Raw genomic sequence first — 22,210 nt, forward strand, 5'->3', positions numbered from 1 at the left:
TTTGGGTATTTTAACCTGCTTTGTAAACAGGAAATCCATTTGCATTCACCTGCGTTAAGATAACTTGTCAATCTGACAAGTTCTGTTCTGAAACCAGAGAAGTCATCACAAATAAATGGATTACCAAGACACTGCTTCTTTTCCCAAAGACACAAAATCCAACCAAAGACACACCACCACCACCCCCTCCTCCCCAGCCTTTTAGTAGTGTTTCACACTGATATTTTCCAAGCACCACATAAAACCAAAGTAACCCAGTTAACCCAAGCTTCAAAGGCAGAAACTGTTTTGGACAGCCACCCTATCTTATCTAACCATGAAACTTCTGTGCTTCACAGATCACAGAATTAATGCAGAAAGGCAACTGCCTCCTCTGGGTTTAGCACTGACCTGGCTTGACCTGAAGCAGAATCAAACTTCTATCACACAGAGAATTTCTGTTAGGATGGTCAGACATCTAGAGCTTCCAAGAATTAAAACATCTCATTTCTAAGATTCCTGGTGAAGTGAACCTTTTGAAGTGATTAGGCACCAGAAACTGAATTTTTGCATTATGAAAAATGGCTGTATGAATAAATGAAGTAAACTACATGTGAGTGTCTGTCTGTGAGCATCAAGTATGTCTATAAATATTAAGTAATTTCAAAGCAAATCTCAAGGTAACTTTGAGGATAAAACCACAACAGTTCATTGAACAAATACTGTAGTTTAATCTTTCAGTCTTTTGAATGTCTTAATTTTATGGCACTGCAGATAAATATTTGTAGATTTCAGTCTGAAAATTTAAACAAATTGTCCAATTTCAGTAAATTCAAGCAAGCAAGCAAGTAAATTCTGAGAAAGACCTGAGGATACACAGAGGCCACACATACTGTTACTGAGGTCTATGTAACTATACTGAGGTTTGTACAAAAGGAAACATTCAGCATTACATAGTATTTCATGCCATATTCAGAGTAAGTTACACCAAAAAATGAACATACTTAGCATGTAACACCACCATAGACATCAATACAGATATAAACAAACATCACTTTTCACTATTGGACCCCTTTTGGAAGTTATATGGAAACCACTTCTAAAAATTGCTTATCAAAATAATGAAAAGCTGGCAGAACAATCAAAAACCTAATGAAAATGGTAAAAATATGCCACAGTTGATAAAATAATAATTTTACTTTGACGACATGCCAGTGAAGTACAGATCCCATCATCTCTGACTTCCTGGGATTTTTTTTTTTCCTTTGTCTTTCCTCGGCAATTTTAAGAAAACTTAACATGCAATAAACTGGCTAGTAAAATGGAGTGGTCAAAAATCACTCAAATTTTAATTTAAATACTTTAAATATCAGTACATGTACGAAGGAAAAGACAGCATAAAAATAAAAGGATATACTCAAATATGAACCTGTAAATTCTCTCTAGTGACTGACTGGTTTGCTGAGAAAGCAGTCACTTCTGGCATGTTTTGGTGAAAGCCATTCACAAGCAGAGGCTGCAGGCATTTCCAGGGGATAAAAGCCACTGCTCATCAGCTGCGTTTATGCATGAAGTGCGAGCAGATGCCACTGAAGAGCCAAGCTTTGTACTGAAGAAGGAGAAATTAATTGGGCGCCTCAGTACTCCTTTTCCCTTTCCTTTGTGTGTCCCTTCCTTTGTTAGGAAGCATGTTTGGACTAAAAAGTAATATGAGGTGCTTGTTTTCGTATCTTCTATCTTTGTTCTATTTTAAGACTCGCCAAAGTGGTTATTACTTATGTTAATTTAATTTATATGCCATCTAAAGTATGAAGAGTACGCTGGGTAATAAAAGTTATACAGTCAGGGATCTAATTCCTTTGTCACACAGTTTACATTAAACTGCTGCTCCTTCTCTTCTTGGAAACAAAATCAACATTGGACTGGCCAATAGCCCTGGGGAGCAGAAACACTGCCTGACTGGTGCGTGTGGGACCACGGCCAGTGCCTGTCCCTGTTTATCTTCTGTTCCCTCGTGTCCTGTAATGCTGCTGTCAGCTGGGTCTCAGCCAGCTGAACCCAACCTCCCTTCTTGATACCTGAAAAGCCCTGGAGAAGGGAGTTGCTTTTGGGAGTGTGCCTCAGGTGTGCTCAGACTCTTTCCTATCCATATGCAAAGCTTGTACTGGAGAGACTATTTACTAAGAGGGTCCTGCAAAGCTGAGAGAAAGTTTTCATCTGAAAATTTTTAAGGGAAAAAAACAGATTCAGCAACATCAAAATGTTTTTTGAACTGATACCTGCTCTGACACTGTTAGCATTTTGTTTAAAAATGTCATTCATATTTATTAATATTTTAGGAAATACTCAAGCTAAATTTTGTCTTTTCAAGATTGAATCATAAACTTTTATATAGGAAATTATTTTTCATCTACCTTAATAAATTGCAGAAAAATTATAATTTTTAAATTTTTTTATGAATATTTTCCCATAACTACTGAGTTCTGCATATTTCATTACTTATTATACAGAATTTGGAGTACCTAAGGGCCATTCGCTGTATTGCAGACTTATACAGCTATTTTTATAAATACACTAACATAATCAGCTGCAGTAAAAGCAGCAAGCTTTATTATTATTATTATTATTACCATCATCACAATTGTTATTTTCCCTGAAAATCTCTTAAAAACAACAGTTTTGTGTCTTAGGTTAGGTTTATTGCTTTTTATTCGGATTCTGCAGCTAATAGTTCTATTCCCAGCAAAAAAAAAAAAAATTACTGAAAAAACTATCAAAGCTTATCTTCCCATTCGCATCTAAAATTCCTAATAAAATTGAAATAATGTCTCTAAGTCTAATGCTTCTTTGGATTCACTAAATTAACCTTTTTTTAAACTCAGCCCACTGATACCTTATCATCAAATGTATGATTTTGAAAAATGTTCTATAAATGAAACAAAAAACCCCAAAACCATAAAAAAACAAAATAAAACAAAACCAAAAGAAAACCGAAAAAACCCCACCAACCCAAATTTTTTACAAAGTCAGTTTTATTTTCTAAAATATACCAAACTACATACATCTTAGCCCTCCATATGATACCTGTACCTGAAAAACTTTGTTGAACAGGTTATCTCAATTAAAAATTGAAAAATCAAGTTTTAGATAAGAAAAGGACTGCTTCTGAAAGGAAAAAAAAATCTGGTCTATCCAAATTAAGCTCAATCATCTGACTCTAAAAAAAGAGGGCTTTATTCTTCCATGAATAAGGAATGAATTCCTGTGCCACAGAGGAAGAGCATTTTTCCTCTGAATGACTGCAGGTACTCAAAAACTTTCTACAAGTTCCAGAACACAATCTGTGGACCTAATCAGGAAAAAAGCATATGAAGAGTAATAAAATTGAAGTTTTAGATTGACATTCTCTTAAAGAGAGGCATCTACATAGAAATTCTTTATGTGAAGTTAATACAATTTTTTTCCCTCTTGGTAGTCCTTTGGCACCACTCTATTTCCTTTTTCTGTCATAACTTTGGTATTATTTCAACTCTGTGTTTATACTTACACAGTGTAGAGCTTGTGAACACAGTGTGAATCAGATAAGGAAGCAAATAAAAATCTTTAAACAGAGCTCAGTTAAATATAGTCAGAACTGTAAGTAGACCTTTTTCTAAGACCTTTCATAAGAAAATATAACATAAACATAGCAGTGAAGCTACACTTATTAAATACATTTGATATATTTTGAAATTATACAAGACATGCATGACATAGTTTAGGCATAATCAAGATTATACTTTCAGAAAGATATAAATTTTCCTAAACCCCACGCCACTTACATATTGGAAATAACCCTAAGAAAGTTATTGCTGCAGTTATATCTCTATTTAAAAATCTAGGGAACAGTTGCAAATACAAAAGCAGAGCAATACTTTTGAGTTCAAGTCAAGCAACAGCATAGCAGGAGAAAAAGTCACAATTTGCATTTCAGGAAAAAGGAAAGGAACCACATGTAACACTAACTCAGCAGAGCACTGGGACTTTGGAAATACTAGCCCTTATTAGGAAATCTTTTGGAACATGAGTAACTGGAAGTGAACCGTGTTTCTATTATGGGTAGTGAATTCCTCAGCAAGACGGCAACAGTAAATAAAAGAGAACATGCTTACATTCACTCAAGAGTTTCAAAGAATTGAGTATCATTATTAGAGCCAAGAGTTCCTCTTATGAAAATTATCAGGTATTTTTCTTTGTTTTCAGTATTCTTCATCTGCTTTCTCATCACCCTCCCCCTCCCCCTCTTGCTGCAGAAACATTTGGGTGCAGGAGCAGCTCAGTTTTTGCTGGGACCAGGGTTGCTGTTGGGTGTCAGGTGCAGAGCCCAGATCCTGTCACCATCCCTAAAGCACCATGGCCATCCCTGCTGCCTCACTACAAACTTGTTTTAGATTGGCTGAGAAGATAAATCCTTAATGTCAGTCTTTCTACATTCTTCTTTTTGTGCAACAGAGCCATTATCCTCATAGATCATCACAACTATGCAGAGCAAGCTCTGAGGGCCTGCTTTGGCAAAAAACCCAGCCCAGAGAAGACTCCCACAGAGATAATCCTGAACAGACAAGCTAGGCTTATGAGGGAGCTGCAGGACAGACCACCACACTTCTGCTAGGCTGCTGAAACTTTTCAAATACACACAGTCTGAAGTTAAGGAAAATATTTTCAAACCATACAAACTAAAGATAACAAAACAGAGATATCTGCAGGTAAAGAAGCTCATGTGTAAATATGAAGCATTCTTGCAGAGATCAATGCCCAACACAAGCAAGTACTTGGAAACGCTCCTCTAAAAAAACAGAGAACAACGTGTGAAATACAGTAGACCAGGTTAAACCTGTGAGGTAATTCTATAGCTGTAAGACTATTGTTATATGTTAACTCTGAATTCCAAGCTAATCTTCTCAATCTACCATTAGAAAATCTGGTATTTTGTAGCATTTTGCTTGGATGAACAAGACATGGCAATACAAAAAAGTAATATCAGAAAAGAAATACTATGAAAGGTATTAGGTTAGATAAGAAGGAAACAAGAAAAAGGGCTCTTTCCCTATTGTTCTAAATGCTCTGAAAGTTTAAAGGTACTTCTCCCTCTGTTCTGACTGCTAGAGACTTTATTGCAATTTTGATACAAATATAAAATTTATTTGTAACCAATTTATACCTATTTGTTATTGTAACAGCTTCTGATAATGCTGTCCTTTAGATTCAAAAACTCTTCTGTGTTTGTTTTTTTTTTAATCTGAAAATTTTCATTACTCATTCCAAAAGGAATCAATTTGCAATCTGCATTGTCACAGTTTTTCTGAGTGCTACTCAGAAAAGCTATTCTATCCTTAAGTTCATCTGTCACTGAAACACAGAATAACCGCAGAATAAGCTGAGTTGGAAGGGATCCACAAGGATCATTGAGCCACTCGTGGCCCAGCACAGGACCATCCCCAAAAGTCCTTCCCCTAGATTACCAGGAACTGACATACTTTCTAAATCAGCTTCATCATCAGATTCTAGCAGCATAAACACTGAATCTCAATGAAATATTAACAAAATCTGCCTGTGGTCTTGTCTTAAAATTCAACTAATAGACATTCTCTGGCTTGTTTCAATAAAACCAGTTGATGCCTCCCTCCTAGCCGGTTTCTTCCTGACATCCAGTATTCCTTACTGATTCTCATGTTTTCTAGCCAATCTAATAATAATTGATGGTTTATTGAATTCTAGATAAAATAAGTACTTTAAACTTTTGTCTACCACTCATTCCTTATCCTATAAGTACAGTTTCTTTCACTACAGTAATAAAAACTAAAGTCACGTTACAAGGTAAAAGAATCATGCTCAGAAATGCATCCTTGTCATTCAATCAATCAAGCAACCAATATGAAATGTCAGGAGAGAAAAATAGCCTGACTACTGCATGAAAACCATGTCACAACCCTTCTAGAAAAGTAACAGAATTATGCAAAGCAGCAATGCTGTTCTTAAGAAAGACAACAAACAAACCATCCTTATCCCAAAGGCCTTCACCCTCTAGTGTATTTTATTTCTTATTTATTATATGCTCTTTCTGTCCATACTATCTAGACCTATAGGAAATCTCTCATTTTACCATTAAATTACTACAAGGATGGACAGAAAAATAGTTTTACCAGCATTTCCAAAAAAAGAAAAAGACTGAGAAAATTAAGAACAGATAACCAGACTCGGGGGGGGAGGGGAGAAGGTGAGGCAGGGGAGCTGTTTTTTGATTGTTTGTTTTGTTGGTTTGTTTGTGTTTTGTTTTGTTTGGGTTTTTGTTTTGTTTTGTTTTTTAAATGGCAATGTCTACTGTGAAATGAGGTGGCTCTGAGCCTGGAAGGCTCAATTTAAGCATTACTTTGCTTAAATTTCCATGTTTTCCAAGCAAGGTTATTTTTTGCACAACATAGGGATGCTTAACAGTCATTAAGTACCTCCAGTGAGCCATCATACTCTCCATCAACAGAGTAATGGGCGAGGTTTTCTTTTCTAAATCTTTATCTTAACTTCAGTCATCCAACCATGAGAGAAAGACATCTTGGAAGGTGAAATGTGGGGCAATCAATTGGATGAAGAAGAGATCTTTAAGCTGCAGTGAGCTCACAAAAAAGAGCATATATATACTGTGGGGTGCACAGTTATCAGAACTTTACTGCTCAGTGACAATTTCTTTAGAAGATACTATCTTATCTGAAATTGGGAATTTGGAGCTTAATTCAAAAGAACATAGAGAAAGCCACTTCTTTACAGGGCAAATTAGAGAAAATGACATTAAATATACAGGAAATTAGCAGGAAATTATATTTTTTACATAGGGAAATACGGTGTACAATATTGTTTTTGCTCAGGTTGCAAGTTACTTCCTGAGGGAAGCAGACAAACACTTCAAGACTGCCTCCAAGAATCCACTTCAGAGACACACATAAGTGAAAAGAATTTTTCTTCATACTGTATTCACCTTGTGGCAACACTTGATTTCAGCTCTGCTTCATGGTAATCTGTCTCTGAAACATTAATGCCTATGGCTTCATTTTAGGTTGCTGATGTTGAACTTCACCAACAGAAGATGAAAAGCAAATAACTTCGATTCTTACATAGAAAAATCTCATTGTGGTTCAAACCATAAACATGGCAAGGTACTTCCCTTTAGAAAATTGAGCTGGTATCAGTGTAATGTCAAACTAGAAATGCTTCCCATTATTCTAAGCTCCTTAACTCTCCTTCTCTCTATCTCTTTCACTTTCATCTGTGTCAAAATAGTTGCAAGCCACAGCTGGCACTTAAAGAAAAGTATGCTTCTACAAATAGATGATCTTTCTGAAGAACTATCTGCTGAGCAGGGGGTAGAAAGCAAAAGGGAGGAACTCTTTTGCTTTCTTAAGGCACATGTCTGCATGTACTAGGAGAAATGAGAGGGATCCAGGGATGGGAATACTTCTGTTTATCTGAGATGGAGATTTTCCTTCTTTCCAGAATTCATTTTACTGATTATACCCCTCCTACTGCCCCTATCCACTTAGAAATGCATTATTATGTCTCTATATACAGTACAAATTCTGTGACAAAATTCTTCCCTCTGATTACAGAAATTTTCATCTCATTCAAAACAAACCTAGAACCCCAAATCAAAATGCAGTTTGATCAGTATTGGCCTCAGTCAGTCAGTGGTATGGAAACTACAAGATAAGATTTTCCATAGAAGGGAATAGAGTGTTGTGACACAAAATCAAGACAACTGATGATGATTTCTTATCCTAATATAGTTTTCTATGATATTCCTGTGATTAAAAGTTTAGTTACTGTATTCAGAATATTTGCAGTTACATATTTATTCTGTATATATTTATTTACCAAAATAAGGCTGACAAAGAGAGCTAGAAAAGTTGCATTATAACTAAAATGGTTATGTATGCCTGGACCTATTTTCAATTTTCTGTGGTCATTTTAGGAGTTTTACTCCTTTTTTTTCCCCTTTTTCTTTTCTCCTTTTTAACTGTAATAACATAAGAAGAGCTGGATTTTCATTAGGAATATTGTCAGAAGATTAAAAGCTTTTTCTGGTGAACTATCTAATCTATCCAATTGTGGGCACAATGAACAAATACATGGTAAGTAGGGATTTCACAGAACAGTTACAACAGTTAAAAGTATTATGAAATCTTAAACATAAAAGGAAGGTGCAGCAAAAATATATCATTTCATTGCAGATCTACATGAAAATAGAGACCAACTCTTTCACTGATCATCTGCAAGGCACATATTCTGAATAAATATTTTCTAACAGCATTGAGCAGGGTGTGTAAAATAATTATTATTGGTCCTTCCAACTGCAACATGAAAGTGGATCTGCTCCATATGTGCAAAGAAATCCACGTGTGTATGCATAGACATGAACATGTGTGCAAAGGCTCACAGACACACTCCTTTTTCAGCTGAATAGAAAATCAAATCTTATAAATAATAGCTACCTTAGAGCAGTTCCATATATACGGTTTCCATTCTCATATAACATCAAACCCATGCAGCATGCTAAAAGGAAGAATTATCTACAAAATTTGAATTCAGCCCTTTTTGACCATTTCTTCAAGTGAAAAAAGTGTGATGGTTTTGAATACAGAGTAAACTAGAATTTCAGATCTTCTCAATGCATATAAATGTAGAAAATACGCTTTTCAAAATACATTTTTTATTTCAGAAAACCACAGAATCACAGAACCGCGAGGTTGGAAGAGACCTTCAAGATCATCAAGTCCAACCCAGACCTAACACCTCAACTATACCATGGCACTCAGTGCCACATCCAGTCTTTTGTTAAATACATACAGGGGTGGTGATTCCACCACCTCCCCAGGCAAACCATTCCTGTACTTTATCACCCTTTCTGTGAAAAACTTTTTCCTAATATCCAACCAGTATTTCCCTTGGCGCAGCTTGAGACTGTGTCCTCTTGTTCTGTCAGTTGTTGCCGGATCTTTCTGATCTTCTGAGTTTTCAGAAACAAATAACTATCTGTGTCATGCTTCCCTTACTTAGAATCATGCAAGTCCTAGAAATAAGACCTGAACAACCTATGGAGGCAACACATTAATTTCTGTATTTTTATACTTCCTTTAAAATACATATACAGCATCAACAGCACACCTCCAGTTTCTGAAGATCTGTTCCAAATGTTCCTACTTGGTACCACTTTTGGAGGCCCATAAATTTTCACATCAGTTCCAAAATTTCAGACCTTGGCTCTTAGAACCAATTTTCACATAATAACTTTTAAAGAAGTACTCAGTATCTATTATATTGTCATAACAGAAATTTTCTATAATTCTCAATAGTGGAGACGTTGGTAAGTTGCACAACACATTAAAATGAAATAGACATTTTTATGTTGCTCCTCTTATCTTGTACAATATAGGAAAGAAGGGAAGTGGGTCCCTGATTTAGGACATGAGTATTTAATCTCCAACAATGTCATTTGCAAAAATCTATCCAATCTCATGCATATATTGTTCTAAAAAGTGTGTTAATTTAATTCACTGATTTTTGACAAAATTCAAAATCAGTAACTGAAAAAAAGTGACACATTTTATTTGCTCTGATTATGCCACAGATTATGCCACTCTTAGCCTGAGTCACAAGACAAAGTAAAATCATTCTGAACTGTTTTATGTAATCGTGTTTTTCCTATTTGATTTGCTCTTTGAGCTTCATTAAAACTTTAGAAGTTCCATTCCTTGCAAAATTCCTATTGTTTTGAAATTTACACTATGCAAAACTTGGAGAGTTATAGTACCTTTCTGTGAAGATCAGGAAAATATGAGCTTTAAATAGATGATACTGAGAAGTGCTTGGAAGTCACAGATCAGTTTTTAAGTGGACTAAAATATCAGCGTATAAATCCTTTCTATATTACAAAACCACTTTTTATTATTTTTAGTACAGAGCACGCAATTCTGATACACCTAAAATAGCATTTTACTGCATACAACTACCTATATTCTAGTCTCATACTTAGTCACAGTGCATTCTTGAACAACACAGTATTAATTACAGTTCTGGGCCTCAAATACACCAGTTTCATTTACCATTTGGTTCAACTGCATGCTTATATACTCTCTGGCTTAAAATTCATTAATAGTAAAGTGTAACAAGGTTTTTGTTAAAGCTGACCAGGCTTTAATTGTGAAAGGATTAATTCTACTGCTCATCTGGCAATCAAAGAAAACCAGGGGAAAGGGGGGAAACATTTAATGATATAAATAAACAATATTGTTACTTACCTTAGTTTAGATACCCTATGTGAGAGAAATGCTGAAATATGAGTGCATTGCATACTAGTCTGAAGCTTTTCCTCTTTGTTTTCTTTCTTTTAGTAAGAAAGAACCCTTAGGGTCAGGTCCTGCTCCCACTGAAGACAAAAGCAGAAGTCTTCATTGGGGCTCAGGAGCAGGTCGAGGACTTTAAAACATTCTTCTTCCCTTTTGTATCTTTCTGTATGAGATTTTGTTCCTGGAGGCTACGCTGATATGAAGCTTTTAAGATTTCTGGAGTCACGATAGAGAGCTGGAAGGCTTATGCTCCTAATGAAGCATCATGTTGTCATCTAATTTATTTGAAATCACTGACCCCAATTTGCCAGTATTACTTAAAAAAAAATAAAAAAAGTACTGGATTAATTCTCAACCTAAAAAACAAAGGTATTTTTTTAAAATGTATTTTATGCCACTGCAGGTACCACCTCGTATCTGAGTTGCATAACTGCCATTCATTTGCTCAGATTTCAGTTCCCACACTCATACTCAACTCTTCTGTTAAAAGAAATTTCCTACACATGAAAAGCTGATCTTAGCAAACCATTATCCACTGCTGATACCGACATATGTCTCTGCATTTCCTGGCCTACCTGTAAACAAGGCTTCTAAGACACAACAGTTTTCATTGATCAGGTCCGAAAGTAACTATGCCACATATTCTAAAATACATTTGTATATTGTTTCTTGCAGATGTTTAATAATCAAAGAAAATAAATATCTCAGAAATTTATTTACAGCTGGAAAATCTTCTCTCTTGAGTGGTTTATATGCATATACATGTAACACAGATGCCACAGATGAAATTATGGTAAACCGTGTTTGGTGAGAGTCCTGTTTCCAAAGAGTGTGTGTCTCACTCACCTGTTTGACTAAGTTGAGATGTGCTTCTGCTCCTTCGAGACACTATGGCCACCACTTTGGCACTAAAGCTGGAACGCCTTTTCTTCCCACCTGTTCCAACCATGCCGACAGCCGTGTCCGACTGACTCCCATCAATGTGCTCCAGCTTATACATCTCTCCGCTCACACTTGTGCTCTTAGTGATTCTCCCTGAAGTCCCCATCCGTCTGCCTTGCATTTTAGGAGTAAATGTACTACAGTTACAAAGTAAAAACAAACATGTTAATTTGTCTGTGTAACAGCATTTACAAAAGCCTTTTTCTATTTTTTCAGTAAATTAATTTTAAGTCTTGATACGCTTCCATTTACTTGGTTTTTTTGGCTGCAAGTATAAGTTATTATTTATTTGGTTATAAGTAAAAGCTTAATTTGATGCTCCTCAGAGTATGTATTTCCAATACTATTGTTTGTTCTCCACTTCTTTGAGGGAAATAAATAAAATGAACACTTCCTCATGTTTTTCAGAGTGACAGAGAAACATTTAAAAGTTATGTGAAGCCTTCCTGTCTATATCTCCACAATACAGAAACAAATAAAACAGTAATTTTACAACCAAAGAAAATTATCATGGGCCAGCAGTTTAACACATGCATCTTATCAGTAGTGCTCATCAAAGCCTTAAGACCTAACAGAAATGAAGATATCATCATCTAAATTTTCATACTTTTCACAGAGATAATATAATAATAGTATTTTTTAGGTCTTCAGTCTCTCACTTCATTAAAAGTAAGTGCAATAATCACAGTATGAAGGCAAAATAATTTTGAGGCAAAATCCCAAATAACTAGAATTTTCATTGACTGACAAAAATTGATCACTCTGTCAGTCCTGTTTGAGTTCCTTTAGCTGCTGAATTGCATTTGAATGTTTCCATAAAAATCCTTTTTCTGCTCCAGTGTATAGAGGCAGGATAAAGTGTTCACAAACACGTTTTAGAAAACAGTCTCAAATACACACAGGACATGCTAATACTCACTCCTAAGTCTGCTGTGACCAAGCAATGCCCTAGCTCTAATGGCAAGATAAAGTTAGTTGCCACTCTGTAGAGACACAGAAATCTAAGTTGCACTGGACTCACTTCAGATGCAGTTGTTAAATCAGCCAGGCGTGCAGGAAATTCCTTGACCTTTTATTGCTGATTAGTAGACCTACTGCTACTACATGCTATTTTAGGATTTTTTTTTTTTCAGTTTTTTAAGTATTTTGAAGTCAAGCTTGTTTGTCAACCAACAGTCCTTCCATCTCTCCCAGCAATATTCCTCCCCAGCAGATGCAATGGCCTGCTCTTGTCCCCATTCCCACCCACCCCTCACTCCCTCTGCCAAAGTCAAAATTAGAAAGAGTGGTGTTAGAGGCTTCTTTATGTCATGGCAAGTTTCAGAGAGATAGGAAATCAGGCCAGAGAAAAGTGAGGGGAGAAACGGAAGAAAATATGATATCCTGTAACTTCCATGGATCTGGGCCCTGCTGGAATTTGAATCAGTCCTGTCCCAAGACAGGTCCAGGAAAGTATAAAAAAGTGTATCCCTAAAATGTAATTATAACAGTGTAGCCCTGTTTCACTGGCAGTTACCAAGAGTTACTAATGTGTGACCATAGGTAAGAGCACATAAAAATAGAAGTTGGAAAAGTGAAGTCTTTGAATAGACAACACTTAATAGCAAGATCACAATCAACCTCTACATAGAGGATTTTATCTTCAGCACTTATAATCTGCTCCTGTTGAGCTCAGATAAAAAAATCACCTATTCTGTCAAACAGAACAAGCTGCTTGATGCACTAAAGTATTCAAGAACATATTTTAGTGGACTACCTGAGGTACTCTGAGCTTAAAACATGTTCTGTCATGTCCCCTCCTGTCCCAGAGAAACTTTACTGACTGGCTTTTGAGTTTGCAAGGCAAAAAAAGAAGACGTACATATTTTGATGTTTCTGTCTAGAATTCCTTTGTCTTTTATCACCGTTCTCCCCCAGCACACACACTCTCACATAAATGTGAGCACACACACAAACATATTCAATCATTCCAGGAAGAATTTTAGCTGGTGAAAAAACCCAGCAAAACTCAAAAAATACCATCTTCCACACATATACAAATACCAAAGAAAAGGTCTCTAGGGTGATAGAAGGCAACACTGTTAACTGTTTCTTCTGTGGAGCAAGAGACACTTCACTATTTCAAGGAGAGGGTGGAATCACACAGGCCTCATTTTCATCCTGTTTCCTACTTTGATTAGACATGGACAAATCCTTTCCAAGTGGATAATTTTTTTCCAACAGCACTTGGAATTGGATTTCAGTGAATGTTTCTATGATGTCAACAATGGCCCCGACACAAAGCCTTCTGTAGTAATTTTGTCCCCATTTTTAAGCCTTGGAATTGTCAATTCTGTCAATTCTTGAGTTTATGCATCAATATGTCAGTAAGAGAGAGGAAAGAAACCGAAAATACTTCTTTTGAGGGCATCTGTTGACATTTGAACCATATTAACATGCTAACATACTAATCTATAAACCTATAATTTCCAGCACTAAAGTTCAATGGACTATAAAATCTGCCCTGCAAATAAAGAATTATTTACCATACAAATGAATTTGCTCTGCTGAATTTCAGGTGTTTATGAATATAATACTAAATAGAAAAATCACAATGTTTAATGCCAACTTTCACTTTTCTTTTTTTTACATTGTACCCAAAATGCTCTAATCTCACTTTATTTAATATGTATTTAGGAGGCAGTGATGTCCATTAGCTGAGAAACAATAAAAGACAGTATTGTAACTTTTGGGAAAAAAACATTTTTGACACATGAATTCACTAATTCAGGGAGCATGGAAAGTTTGAATAATAGAAAAATTGCTTTTTCCACAGACTCATATAGATTTCATTTTTGTTTCTTTGCAACAGGTAGAGGGAACTAGAAGATTTATTTTAATTAAAAATAAAAAAGCGCAAAATTTAGAATTCAAATTAATCTTATACTTTCTTTTACCTGGAAAATATGAAGTCGTACATTCTTAGGAAATATGTTCTAGTTTACTAGGACAAAATAGCTATTAATTTGCTAGAAACGGGCATAATGGGACAGGATCTTACAGCTGTCCAATACTTCCTGTTGTCATAACAAAGCAAACATTAAGCTTTCTTTGCATTCATCTAGTCCCTGTGCTAGCTTATTATTTTTCATTAACTAAAACAGTCTCAAAAGAAGGGGCATTTAAAATTTAGCATTCTTATGCCATCTAATTGAGTACCTTTAAAACACAATGCTTTACCACTACATTACTGATTATCACTTGAAGAAAAAGCTCCTAGCTCATACTCTTGCTTTCTTCACTACTGTTAGAGTTTAATTTATGAAGCACAACCAAGAAAAAGACCTGCATGAATATATCCCTTTGCATTTAACTGTTATATAGCATAACTAAATTTTTTCTTTTGTTTTCCAAATTTGTTGGGATTATTAACATAGTTGTTTAAATGCAGATGCAAGTTTTTGCAGGCCTGTGGCTAAAATTGGTAAATTATTAAATTATATTTAAACCTAGTTATCATAACACAATAAATAAATATTGTTTTCTGTAGCAAGATAATTAAGAGTAACATATTTTTCAGTATAGTCCATTTAGTCATAAATTAATTAATTTACTAAATTTTTATTTACAATTATTTTATGATCTTGGCAATTCTTCTGATGAATAGTTCATCAAAAGTCTTATGTTATTTCTAAGAATTTCTAATCACAGTCATAACAACATAATTGAAGTGCATATTAAGAATGGTTACAAGACAATCTATATGGGCCTGTGTATTACTTCATGGATATTCAGCATAGAAATAGAGTAATTGGATTTTTGACTCCTTTTTTTTTTTTCTTTTTTTTTTAGTTAACTTCTAAAGAAGTTAACCTCTCTCTAACCCCAGCAAGAGCAGAGGAGCTTCCCCAGAACTGGGGTCAGACACTACCCCCAGGTTTCTGCATCAGCAGGGAAGACACTGTTCCCTCTACCAAGAGAAAAAAGTTATATTTCCTTCCAAAACTTATGCAGTTGAGACAGATCCCATCTAAAGTTGTATCTGAACTACATAAGGCAACATCAAGACTGTATTCACATGTCAGCCATCAGAGTTCTGAAAGAAAGCAACACATTCACTTTTGCAAGCTATCCCTACCTGAAAGTTGTATCTGTGGGAACAAGGAACGAGCTATTAAGACAAAAAACTTACTCAAAGAGTATTTTGAATTACAAGATAGCATAAAAATTAACCCTGAAGCAAATTCTATGAGAACACTACAAAAGCACTGTGTATTATACTTGGTTATATTAAAGTAGAGCGCACACAACTATACAGAACTAAAATCAAGCCAAGTACCTGTATTAAATCATATATCTTTCTATGTACAGATAACTACTATATATGCATTCAAGATCCATAAAAGCATACGGGACAAATAATTTGATTTGAGAAAATTGGTGTATAGATCTGCACTCAGTATCTCTCAGTAATTACATAAAATACCTGTACATTCCACCTGGAAAAGGAAGATAGTAAGACAGTGGTAAGAAAGCTAGAAAAATACTTGTCCATAAACTCACCTATGTAATATCTGGAAGTATATCCTTTCACAGAAAAAATCTGAAATGATTAGCCATTGCTAAAATTACAGCATTTCCTTCCTTCTCATAGAATTACTGACGATGTATAAAAAAATACTTTAGGTGCTTATTTTCATGAGCCTTCATCTTCCCTCCACCCATTTTCCCAATAATGCAAGCCATGAGTAAATAAATGATGCCCTGTATTCCTTGCTGTGCAGATGATGTTATAAGTTCTTTGCAGACAGTTGCAGCAATTTGAATCTTTCAGCAGAATCCCTGGCCCTCACCAGCACAAGCTACTGCGCTTCCCCTCTCTCCTGCTGAATGCAGCATCACGTACTAACTCACAGCCCCTATGGCACCCTTTTGCAATGAGGTAGCCCATGAATATTAATAATCTCCTAAACACATAATAGCTCTGGACCAAAGGGAAGGTATTTTTATAATGAGAAACATTACATTTCTAAAAAAAAAGTGTCTTGTTATTAGTATTATATGATATATAATCAATAAATACAAACAATTACTTATCTGTGAATTTCTGTTGTTCTAAGAAAATATTTATATTTTATATTATATATAACATTTTCTGCACGATAAAATACTGTACAAGTTTTAATAAGTATTTATATTTATTAGCATTTAATAAATTAATTGAACCGTGGTGCTTTAAAAACCAAAGGGAAAACATATATCCCATATTGTAATTCTCTCCAGTTAGTCAAAAGAATTTTTTACACCATAAAAGTTGGTTCAATCAAATAATAATTTTGTACAGTCTGTTCCAATTGGAACTACATATTGATTTAACATGCACATTGATCATATACTAGATCTATGAAATAGCTTTCAGAATCACAAAAAATCCCTTGCTTCTGCTGTCAAGTCACCATATTAGAGTCCTGTTGGTGTATAAAGATATTTGAAGATTTGTAAGTCATTTTTAAGTTATATCTGCTGCTGACAATATTCTTATATTGCATAGAAGTGCCACTCAGTGACACAGCTGCTCCCTCTGGGATGACACATCCCCAGCCCCACTGTGTTTGTTCAATGTGCAAACTCTCACTGAGGTAAGGGCTGGGGAAGATTTGGTTGCAGCAGCCTCCTCTGGGAGCTTAATTGGTTAAAATCCTACTTTGGAAGATCAGAAAATTTCCATATTGGAATACAGTATATCAGAATCTGAGCTGTGAAAATGCTTTTCTCAGGAGCACACTGCCCACTGAATTGTGCCAGCTTCACATCTCTGACAGATTTCTCTTTTTTAAACTTGGAAAACTAGCATTTCTCCATGAAACAAAAGAATAACAATTCAGAAAGTGAGTCTGAACATTACAAAAGATAAGCAGATTTAAACTATTTTCCAAGCAAAAGATAAGCAGATTTTCATTATTGGCCATGAACATTTCAAGTTAATTTATATTCTCTGAAACAAGCAGAGCAATTGTCTCTATATGTGGGAGCCCGTGTGTCTGCCTGCACATACCCAAGGCACCATCAGCCTGAAGCCAACTAATTACATGAATCATAAAATGAAGCCAACACAAAAGCAGCCACCCCAGGGGCTCTGCTCAGGGTTAACTATTGCTATTAAAGCTGATATGGAAAGGCTCATGTGAATCAAAGGGCAAACAGCTCAAATGACCCAGACTTGACTGCACATGGCCTCATGTATTTTATGTTAAAATGTACCAAATATAGAAAGGATGTAAATGTTAAATCTGTATCAAGAAAATAGATATTGGGGTTATGTGCATGTGTATGACAAATACAAAAATGTGTAGCTCAGTACTGAAGGAAGCTTTCTTCAGTATCAAGAAAGCTGAATTCACCAGTTTTTCTTTCTTTGCATGACATTCAGGACAAACATTATTTTCCCTGCTGTTTTTCTTTTTCTCTAAAGCACAAGGTACTGATGTGCCTGTAGTCTCACTGCTCTTCACACAAAAAATGCTACATCACTGATATCAAATAGATTGCTCACAGCTCCTTTTCAAAAGTAGGTAATAGCAACAGGCAATAGCAACAAAATATGAAATGCAGGAGGAGAACCTGAAAAGCTAAATGGGACAGTGCAAGGCCAGGGCTAATAAAAAACATGCAGATATTTTTTTTTAAAACTTGGTAAACTGAGATGAAGATAAAGCCAGTAAGAAGTACTCTGAGGTCTGAGTCATGGCTAAAACTATTTTCCTACATTTTTTTTAATCTAAAAATAACAAGTACTGCCTGTTTAAAATATTATCATCATATCCTTAAACTAAAAGTTTATGGATTATGTTTCATCTTTATCAACTGTGGTAATTAAATGAAAAACCAATTAAAATAATTTTTCCATCTTTTTCAAATTGTTAAGAAAGACTGCTGGTGATATGACAGCTCCTTTGAAAGAGGAAACATAATTAGATAATTAAAAATGCAGAAGCAATGCTCCGTAGTACATTTTTCATGTGCAGATGTTCTGAAGGGATTAAAGACTCCATCTCCCTCCCTCTCTGACAGATACATAAAGCAGTTTATAATGATGGATTTTCAAAAATCATTATCTTTAGATAATGAATAATTAGAACATTAATTACTCTGGCTTCACCTTGGTGTTGTACATAAATGACCTCAGAACAAGAAGTTTCCATCTGTAATATACTCTCTGGGGGTAAAGAGGATATTTTATATTTTTTAAGCAGCTTATCTAAAATGTTTTCATTTATATTGCCTTCATGGCAATAATTTGGAGGCTACTGCCCTCTATTTCCCCCTGAAACAGGAAAAGTTGTCACTCAGGTCACATCAGAGTGCCTGTCCTTGCCCCAAGACAGATCACCTGAGCAGCAATATTAACTAATCACAGCACATGCTCAGTGAGTTTCTCTTTAATGAAACTGGGAAGTGCACAGTAAATGAAACTATTTTGGAGTTTGGTTTTTAGCTGCAGTGATTTGGATAATCAGAATCAAAGTAGGATTGGCAATTTACTTCAACTGTTGCAGTGGATGCTTGCACTGTGGAGATTTTAGACAAAAAATGCCTTGTGTGTTACCTGTATCTATTCTGTTTGTCAAACATGAAAAATTTAGGTGGAAATTTTCCATATCTGGTTTCTGCCCATGGTTGAATTTCTTCTTTTATCTGCTCTAAGTTCCAGCTGATATACCATGGCAGATTGCCTGGCCATTTTGAAGGAAATTACAAGAAAAAAACAAAACCAAAACCCCAGAACAAACAACAAAACCAAATTCACTTCACTTTGAGAAGAGGCTAGTCCCTGACTGAAAGATTCCAATGAGTCGATCCTTCTATTTGGCACAAAGAGTACCTGCCAATTCTTTTGAGTACCTGTCAGTTTGGTAAAACAACTTCAAGTCATACCTCTCATGTTAAGAGATTTCTAAGAGATCAACTCTTAAGATACCTTAAAGTTAAGAAACTTTCCTGTTACAAAGTGTCATTGCATTCACTCATAGGCCCTGCTGCTAAATAGATTGTACATTTCCTGAATATTACTATTTTGCCCCCAAGTCAGAGGCAGAAATTCAGTATTTCCCAGGAATTGCACCTCTTGCCTATTCTGCATTTGGGAGAAATTAGCTAGACTGTCCAGGATGCAGGGAGGCTGCAAGTTTGTTGGCCATCAGGCTCAAGACAAAGTCACCTGCCTGGAATACAAAGAGTATAATGGACAATAATCCCTGGAAGGAAACAGTTCATGGTGATTCAGAAGCAGAAAGAGAATAAGAAAACTGAAGAATAAATTATTTTTATGACTCTTTCTGAAAACAAAACAGTTCCTAAAAATTCCTGTGGAAACTGAACAAAAGAAACCTTTTCAATGTCCCATCAGAAGTATTATATTATAATCCCCCTAAAAGATGTTCAGTTCATCATTTGTAGCCAGAAAACACTCTGTCCTCTCCACTTTTGTAGAGAAAATACCTGAAAGAATCATTTGCGAGTTTTGCTCCAAACTTCGCACATGACGGGGATGTTGAATCCACAGCATCAAGACACAAACTCCCGTGCAATGGGAAGCATATAACCACCACCAGAGACATGTCTGAAATGACTTGTCACTAATCACATAAAAACTATGGGGCAGAGACTAATTTCCCAGAGCAGTAATAAACTAGGCAAGTGAGAAGACCATTCTTTATCTTTCTACAATTCCTGCCTCATTCTCTAAATAAGTGTAGATAAGGCTTTATCCCTATGGCTTCGCATCAAAATCAGGCTTTCTGCTATGTAAATACTCTTTTTTTTTTTGCAAAAATGAACACTATTACCATCCTGAAGTTTTAAAAGAACCTTCCTTCACTTATCAGTTTAGATGACAGCTACAACACAATTGTCCACATCTGTGAAGCTCTTAGTCCTTGCTAACCCTGCTAGGGAATTTGCAATAACTAAAAATTTAATTTTGCACTGTAATAAAACTGTATCATCTTTCAAGACCTGCACTGTTTGTTCTTATATACATGTTTCTCTATTTTAATTGTTGTATTTTAAGCAAAGTAGCAGTCATACTACTGCTACTCAGCACAGTTACATGAAGACTGACAAGTTTTCCATCAGCTTGAGCTTTTGGTGTACATAAAAACTAGACAAGGAGTTTAAATTTTTGTTTAAAATACCTCTCTGTGTTGGCAAAGATCATTTACTCCTCTAGAAGGAAGCTGAATTAAGGTATCAGTTTGTTAAGCACACAAAGAAGTCTCCCTGTTTTTAAATGAAGGTATGAACTACTGTTCTTTTTAAACCCAGATTTAAAATGTTACCATAATGCCAATGTGTTCCACAGCATAATGTTATTAATAACCATTAAAAGTGCATTAATTCTTGTAAAAATGCATCACTACCTTGACTTGTTAAAGAGTTTCACGGGTTTTTACTTTCCTGTGAAATTCACATTGGTTTTTTGGCTTATAAACTGTATTTTGGCTTATAAATTTCCAATCCAGAAAAAAAAGACTGTTATTTGTACATTTTAATACAAACAAAACAGTTCATTGTAAATATACTAATTACTTTAATTAGTGTAGACTACTTCTAGGACCTCTATTTCTTTCTTAGAAAGGAGGTATTCCAATATACATAGAAGAGATAGGATTTCATACTTATGAGAAATACAGCCTACTCATCTTAAAAAATCTTGCACATGAAAATTGCAGGATCTACAATTGGTCAAGAGAAAGAAATATCCAGGTCAATAAATACTCTTAAGTCAAGTTCAATTTGCAGATACATAATTTAAAAAAAAAATGGGAACTTAGGATTTTGACTATTAAAAATGGAAACTTCAGGAAAGAGAACATTATGTCTCCAAAGCCATGCCAGTTCACATTAAGAAAAGAGTAACTTTTCAATGAGCACCATTGCACTGACGCTTTGACAGCTGATTAAAAACAAATTATATTGAAGCATTGATTCTGGTGATCCATAGCCCAGCTGATAAACTGCAACTGCAGCCATCTGTAAATTTGCAAGATCTGAGCTATGCAGGCTTTGAAGCAGGTATAATATGGAAGATAAATCGCAAATGAGAACTTGGTTCAAGATTCTTTATAAATGTGACAACTGAAAAGGTTGATCTGATTCATAAGTGAATATATATGTGGCAGAATTAATCATTTCTGCTGCTGCTGTGGGAATGTAATTGACTCTGTGGTGCTTTAGGCCTGACAAATATGGAACAGACCTTCCACAGTGATGCTTTGAAATGCTGCACATGGCAGAATTTAAGCAGAACCCCAGGAAACACCCCTTTGAAAATGTCATTTGAGGACCAGCTTTTAAAGTGATGCAGACTGATCTTGCCACACCACTGTCTGTGTAGCTGTGGAGATTTGTAGTTGATAGGATCCAGCTTTTCCTATATTGCTAACATCTACTTCAGAGCAACAGACCCAGCTCAGCACGCTGCCAGAGCACTGTGATCATTGTTACCTGATGGCACACGAGGTCACCTGGCTAGGCATGCAGGGTTTTGGGTTTTTTTAAACCTGTTTGGCAGTGCCACAGCACACACAGCACACAAGATGATCTACTATATCTTCTAATATAACAGCTTGAAGGCTCTCAGAATCCAAGAATGAGGAACCACCTTGATTCTAAGTACATGGTGTCTCCTTTGTCCAACAAGGATCTGAGTTGATAACACTTGGAATAATTAAAATAACTTTTATTTTTATACACAATACCAGTAATGAGAGCTATAAACCCTAGGAATACCCAATTTTAAATAGTATACAGAAACAGATGCCCCTTATGCTAGGCTCCAGCACTGCATATTCCACTGCAAATTTATATAGTTCAGTCCTTTCTTTATATAAGGTGAACTTGTCCTTACACTGGTTTGTTTAGAAATATGAGATCAA

General features: G+C 35.5%; 1 protein-coding gene across 28 annotated transcripts in view; it reads right to left on the reverse strand.

Moving 5' to 3' along the window:
• RIMS1 (regulating synaptic membrane exocytosis 1) overlaps positions 1 to 22,210 on the reverse strand; it is a 299,841-nt gene that overhangs the window by 29,243 nt on the left and 248,388 nt on the right. For 20 of the 28 annotated variants that reach the window (XM_088053101.1, XM_088053091.1, XM_088053103.1 and 17 more), the window contains one exon: positions 11,199 to 11,431. The exons of 7 other annotated variants lie outside the window; for them this stretch is intronic. In XM_088053101.1, coding sequence (XP_087909227.1) covers positions 11,199 to 11,431 — 233 coding nt within the window. Of the gene's footprint in view, positions 1 to 11,198; positions 11,432 to 15,836; positions 15,888 to 22,210 lie in introns of those variants that run through there. One more of the 28 variants, XM_088053117.1, reaches the window with a different exon arrangement.

This window comes from Pseudopodoces humilis, chromosome 3, assembly GCF_049639895.1.
Source record: "Pseudopodoces humilis isolate 2021_Gansu_Grassland_sample_001 chromosome 3, ASM4963989v1, whole genome shotgun sequence".
Lineage (NCBI taxonomy): Eukaryota > Metazoa > Chordata > Aves > Passeriformes > Paridae > Pseudopodoces > Pseudopodoces humilis.